The sequence below is a fragment of the Sinocyclocheilus anshuiensis genome, unplaced genomic scaffold, assembly GCF_001515605.1.
Source record: "Sinocyclocheilus anshuiensis isolate Anshui unplaced genomic scaffold, SAMN03320099.WGS_v1.1 scaffold1843, whole genome shotgun sequence".
In the NCBI taxonomy this organism is placed as follows: Eukaryota; Metazoa; Chordata; class Actinopteri; order Cypriniformes; family Cyprinidae; genus Sinocyclocheilus; species Sinocyclocheilus anshuiensis.
In genome coordinates this window covers 297,879-304,856 of record NW_015552675.1, presented here as the reverse complement: position 1 = coordinate 304,856, position 6,978 = coordinate 297,879, and the positions used below count along the sequence as shown (strand labels likewise).

Genomic DNA, 6,978 nt, shown 5'->3' with positions numbered 1-6,978 from the left:
TTTGCCATTACAATGTTTTTGTGTCTCTGTGGTGTGTGTTCGTGTCTACGTGCTGTGTGTGTGTGTTGTGTGTGTGTACTGGTATTCCCTGCATTATGGGGTCCAAATGTCCCCACAGGTATAGTAATAACAGTAAACTTTCATCTTGTGGGGACATTTATTTGGTTCCCATGAGGAAAACAGCTTATACTCTAAGTCATACAGAATGAAGTGTTTTGAAAACCTAAAATAACTGTAGTTTTGTGTTTTGAAAATCTAAAACAACTGTAGTTTTGTGTGAGGGGTAGGTTTAGGTGTAGTGTTAGGGTAAGGATATAGAAAATACAATTTGTACAGCAGAAAAACCATTACGCCTATGGCATGAACCCATAACAATAGGAGTGTGTGAGTGTGTGTGTGTGTGATGCGTGTGTGAGAGAGAGAGCAAAATAATATGTTCTCTAAAACTATAAACTTTCAATAGTAAAATACAATGATAAACCTATTTTGTAGCCTAATAAATGGACAGCATAACAAAGTAGATCTTATAATAATAGGTATAAGAACAACTTACTTTAATGTGTAATAGGCCTTATATCCTATACATTTTATATACAGAACAATCTATCTGTTGTAGTGATTGTAAATTGTGACAATATGCTTCTTGTATTAGGCAACATGTTGAAATATACTGTTGTTTAGTGGTGTGATGTCCACCCTGTTATGTCCTGTCCACCTTGTTTCCCCCTCTGTCCACCCTGTTACCTCAGTGATTTTTTGGATATTGCTAAAATAAGTTCAACAAATGTTATGCATATCTTTGTGGTTACTTGTAGGGAATAAAATGGTGAAATGAAATAAGTTAAAATGGTTCCAAAATTCCATTTAAATTTATTTTTATTCTAAAAGAAACGTGTTGAAATTACGCTGAGTCTCAAAAATACAACACCTTTTTTCAAGATAATGCCCGATTATGAACACTTTGTTAAAATACATTTGCAGAGAAAAGAGAGGGACATTTTAGCTCTTAGAAAATGTAAATATTCAATATATAGCGTGCATATATTTCATGAAAAAAACTTCTATTATGAGCAGGCTTGCCTAGCATCTACATTTGAAACAACAAACTTGAGCGCGCAAAGAGATGCGACGTGGCTGCTCTCCAATCCAATACTGATACACATGCGTTTTCTTTCTCAGATGTTTACATTTAGTTAAGACAAAACCTACTGTGCTTACGAGGATAATCGCAAGGACGGCCATTTTGACATCATTTTTTGTGTGTATTTGGGTAAGCGCAACAAGCTGCGAAAAATAACTCAATTTGGTACTCGTGAGGCGGCGCAATGTGCGTGCTATGGATGTGACTGAGCGCATAGGAACCCCCCTTTGGAGCACGCGAGTATCGAATGGCTTAAACTTAAAAAGATGTGCAAATGATACAGTTTTGTGACGATGCAACAATGACTCGATTAGGCAAGTGACAATTCTGTCGACTGTCCCGAAACCCGAGCAAAAGTCTTGTATCGCAGTAGTGCAGACGAGATGCGCTGTTGTGAAGCCGCTTTGAGAGTGAGAGAAGAAGCGGTACAGCTGAATCACTCACGCTGTTTTCAAATGACTGATTTAATCTGATAGTATGTGTGGATTTATTTACTCATCTAACCTACATGCTCTATCGAATATGTTTGCAGGAATTTCCCTCATTATAAACTCGAAAGCAGATTAAACATAATTCTATTATACAGAGATGTAAGGGAAAAAATCCATGACTTTTCCAAAACTTTTCCAGGCCTGGAAATGGCTGTTTTAAAATTTCATGACTCTTCAATTTTTTTCATGACCGTAAGAAGATGCACGCTGTTAATCACCTAAGCTGGTCCTCCATTGCGCGAATGCTCCGTTACCTCTCCCTCCTCTAATCATGCCGGATCCGTCACCCCACTTTGTTCCGGGACCTCGTAATTTACAAATGAAGCCCTGATAATATACTGATACTGATAGGTATAAGAACAACTTACTTTAATGTGATAATAGGCCTTATATCCTATACATGTTATATACAGAACCATTTATCTGTTGTAGGGATTGTAAATTGTGACAATATGCTTCTTGTATTAGGCAACATGTTGAAATATACTGTTGTTTAGTGGTGTGATGTCCACCCTGTTATGTCCTTTCCACCCTGTTTCCCCCTCTGTTCACCCTGTTACATTAGTGTTTTTTTTTTTTTATATTACTAAAATAAGTTCAACAAATGCTATGCATATATTTGTGGTTACTTGTAGGGAATGAAATGGTAAAATTAAATAAGTTAAAATGGTTGCAATATTTCATTTAAATTCCTTTTTATTCTAAAAGAAATGTGTTGAAATTACGCTGTCTCAAAAATACAACAACTGTTTTCAAGATAATGCCTGATTATGAACACTTTGTTAAAATACATTTGCAGAGTAAAGAGAGGGACATTTTAGCTCTTAGAAAATTACAATAACTGTGCATCCAAAACACTTGTTAATTGAGATGAGAATGTCCTGTAACAGGGTGGACATTTGGTCCTTGCATGTCTGAGGAAGTTTGTGAAAAATTATTAAAGAATAACATCCTGAGCTGGACCAACATATTTTTCTTATAGTGTAACAAGCCCTTCTTCAGATAAAATGATTACGTCATGGAAATTAAAAATTTTTTTTATGGAAAGTTGCCAAGCTGAAATGGCACCGAATAGTAAGAATGACCCACAAGGCAATACGCCGCGATGACATCATGAATATGCTAATTAGGGTATGACGTCATCTAGCGACAATTAGCGACTTTTCAAACTGGCTTTAGCTACTTTCTATTGAAAGAAGTTGGCAACACTGCCTGTGTAGCCTGCACTGCTAACGGAGGCAGCCTCACGCTATCTGCGTCACAGCATGACCTCCTATCTAAATTAAAAGAACACATTTAAAACTGCAGTGCTGCAGGAAAGTGGAGTAGATTGTATGTTTTTACATTTTAGATGTATTATAATTTGTTACGTGTTGAATTTAAGTTTATTAATTTTTTTAAAGATGCTGCGCAGCGTGACGTCATATCACAACCGTTGCATAATGCAAGGCAATTTCGCATGCTCAAAGTCTAGTGTGACCGCGGCTTTAGCTGTAGGCCGTGGGAAAGGGGAGTGGTTTGTGACATTTGATGGGAAAGGCTGAAATGCCTGAGTAGCCAACAAACCTGCCTTTTTGCGACTTTTTCTAAAAATTAATTTGTAACATGGCCTGTGCTGCTAGCGCGTCTGCTACAAGAGCTGGAAGCCCGGCTGCCTACGATACTGTGGCTGGAAGAGCTGCGGTGAAAGGTTGAGCCGATGCGGGAAGCGAGTGAGGCTTTGCTGCGGTGAGATCTGGGGTGCGGCCCAGGCTCGTTGAAGGCCTGCCACTGTGACCCAGCACTTAAGGAGAGCCGGTGGTGTGCCCAGTTCTGACAACTGCCAGATTATTACCCCCCTAGTATTGGTAGGTTTAGGGTTAGGTGTGGGGGAGGGGTTAGGATTAGGGGTGGGGTTTGGATTAGGCAATCAGATAGCGATTTCTACAAGAGGGGTAATAATTTGGCAGGGGGTCGAAAATGGGCACAACACCGGATCTTGTGCGTGGCGGTGGTGATGTCAAGCGAGGCAAGTTCAGGACCTTGAGAGCTTTGCTCGAAATATTGGCCGCCCTGCTGGAGTGGATTTAGGAGTGAAGTTGGCTGATTGCAGGGAGACTAATAACTTAGATCGTACAGATCCGCTTTGTTTACCATCCGTGAGGACAGCACCTCGGAATTAATCGAAAGGGAGTAAAATATGTGCGTGGCAGGGGTCTGCCACCACTATGTGCACCTGCCACTCGACCTGCCACTGCCAAATATGCCTGCCACGTTACCTGTAACCACTGAATGCGCTTGCCTGGCGACCCGTCACCGCTATAGCAAACAGGTGGCACGACGCGTAGGTGCAGTGCGCTCCATTATGGATTTAAAGAGAGGATTAAACATAAGATAATGCGCAAATAAGTGTAGAATTGCAAGGTCTGTTTGCTTACGTGCATCAATTGGAGTGTAAACAGTGAGAGATGTTGTGGCAGGCGCGACGCTTCGGTGCTGCGCGCTCCATTGTTGATTTAAAGGGAGGAATAAAACATATGTTATGCGTGCGCCGTTATGCTTTTAAAGGGAGGAATAAAACATAACATATGTGGCAAATAAGTAAATAAATGTAGAAATGCACTGTCTGTTTGTTTATATGCATCAGTCAGAGTGTAAACAGTGAGAGATGAGGCAGGTGTGATGCTAAGTTGTGGCAGGCGTGACGCCTCGGTGCCATGGATATAAACGTGCCTGTCTCAGCTAAATATATCCTTCATGTCTGGCATTTTACATATGTAATTTTGTCGTTTCTAAATAAAATGAAGCGCAGTATGTCAATTATCACCATTAACCAGACTTACGGCCTGCCTCAAGATCTCACTGTTTACAGCTACCAGACATTTCTACTGATACACGAGAGCAAACAGACAGTGCAGCCGTTTACTTATTTATCTATTTATCATCCTTTCTTATATTTGATCCTGCTCTTTATGTCCATAACGGGGCGCGTCTGGTGTCACATACAGAGACTGTGCGCCTATTACTATGATTACGGTAATTTCAGAAACAGCAGAGATAGAACACGCTCTCAGAGCACTTAGGCCTATCTTTGAGTTGCCCAAAGATAGGCCTAAGTAATAATAAAAAAAAATAAATAAAAAAATGCTAAATAATAATAAAAGATATTGTCGCGGGGTGAATGAGAACACAGACTCGATACTGATCGAAAGAGCCCCGGAGGGTGATTTATTTGCCCACACACTGATCACACGTGCTCTGATGAATGGTGCTCGGTGCCCGTCTCAGCGTGGTGCTCGTGGGGTGAAGTGCCGTGGTGCAGATCCCTCTCCCAGGGTGCCTTCGGAGTCTGTGAACAAGGAGAAACAAGCATTAATGTCGCCTGGAGCTCCGGGGTGCCTTCCCGCTGGTGTCTCTTCTCCTGGCTTTTAAGGCCAGCGGGAACGAGCTCTAGGTGTGCCACTCATCGCTCACAGGTGTTGTGCGTCGGTGATCAGTGTGGCAGCGGCGTTTCCAGGGCGACGCTAATCTGGACTCGGGATACTCGCCACAATATATTATTTCAACACTGTTTTGTACTTCTACTTTATTATCCTTATTATTTATAAGTACGGTGTGTTTGACAGTGGTGTTACGTTGTATTTTTCTTTAAAGTACACATTTTAAGTCATTGTTTTATGTAAATGCGTTTATAGCATAATTATTTGCAAAAAGCACATAAATGAAGTAGGCTGCTTTTCTAAACACCTCTTTTTGCGGTTTAATTTCTTTTACTGAGTGGTATGATGGGTAGGCTACTCTTAAATGCATTTCTGTGGCAGGTGCCGCTGTTCCTGGCAGCTGTGACTGTCACGGACTTTCTGCGGCTGCTGTTTGTATAACTATGCATGAATAAAACTTTATATTTTTATATCTCTCAGGACTGTAATGTAATTTATGCCATGGACTTTCCACAGTTTGTATCAGCTACACCGCTAAAGGCAGCTACCAATTCGATATATGCGTGTGAACTAACCGACAGTGCAACCCTGGTCTCTTTCTAGTCTTTGGCACCTTAAACAATAAATAATTATTTATGCCAAATGCAGCAACTATCCCCTGCTACCAGCGGGATCCAAACGGTACGCAAAATAGGTCAATATTCACCAACCAAACGCTTTTCACCTGCCTTAAGATTTCTTACTGTTTACACTCCGATTGATGCACGAAGCAAACAGACAGTGCAATTCTACATTTGTTTAACTATTTGCCACCTAACTTATGCTTTATTCCTCCCTTTAAGTCTATAATGGCGCGTGCAGCACCGAAGCGTCGCGCCAGCCACAACTTAGTCACGCAGCCACAACATCTCTGATTAATGCATATAAACAGACAGTGCAATTCTACATTTATTTACATATTTGTTACCTTACCTTACCTTAGGTTTTATTCTTCTCTGTAAATCCATATAATGGCGCATGCAGCGTCGTGCCTGCCTCAACATCTCTCTGTTTACACTCCGGTTGATGCATAACAAACAGACAGTGCAATTCTACATTAATTTACATATTTGTTACCTTACCTTAGGTATTGTTCTCTGTTAATCCAAAATGGCGCATCCAGCACTGGAGCGTCGCGCCTGCCCGCCTCTCTCACTGTTTACACTCCGATTGATGCAAGCAAACAGACCAGAACAGGTGGCAGGTCAAGTGGCAGGCACACATAGTCATGGCAGGTCGAGTGGCAGGTGCACATAGCAGTGGCAGGGCAAGTGGCAGGCGCATTTGGCGGTGACAGGTCCGGTGGCAGGCGCACATATTGGTGGCAGGTCCGGTGGCAGGCGCATTTGGCGGTGGCAGGTCGAGTGGCAGCTACCCCTGCCACGCAAAGATTTTACCCTTACTGAATTAATTAGCATTTGCCTCAGGCTTAAATATGATCCACTTTCCAATCGGAGGAATTGTTAGCACGGTTGAATGATACGAGGATGCCGGAGAAGAAGTTTGGAAGTGACGCCGGTGCTCGGCGTCATAGAGAGCATGTGGCTGGTTGAGCAGAGAGCAGCGGCCGCGATGAAGCCTGGAGCTCGGCTGCAGTGTCTGGTGGAGAAGGAGCGATCTTGGGTCCGGCAGATTGGCCGGAGGATCCGAAAATATCCCCAGTATAGGTCTCGTCGTTTGGTCGGAAAAAATTGAGTCTGTGATGTAATGGCAAAAGGTGCAAACCGAATGCTGGAAAAACTGTCAAGGAGCAGAGGTAAGTCTGCTATGTATACAGTCATGGCCAAAAGTTTTGGCAGTGACATAAATTGTGTTTTGCAAAGTTTGCTGCTTCAGTATTTGTAGATTATTTTTTTCACGTTTCTATGGTATACTGAAAAACAATGAT

General features: G+C 41.9%; 1 protein-coding gene across 1 annotated transcript in view; it reads right to left on the bottom strand.

Moving 5' to 3' along the window:
- Nucleotides 1-6,622, bottom strand: part of LOC107667475 (extracellular calcium-sensing receptor-like) — a 15,836-nt gene extending 9,214 nt beyond the window's left edge. The window contains exons 1-2 of the mRNA XM_016459144.1: nucleotides 6,574-6,622; nucleotides 6,280-6,467 (exon numbers count right to left, since the gene is read on the bottom strand). Coding sequence (XP_016314630.1) covers nucleotides 6,280-6,467; nucleotides 6,574-6,622 — 237 coding nt within the window. The remainder of the gene's footprint in view (nucleotides 1-6,279; nucleotides 6,468-6,573) is intronic.
- Nucleotides 6,623-6,978: the final 356 nt, after the last annotated feature.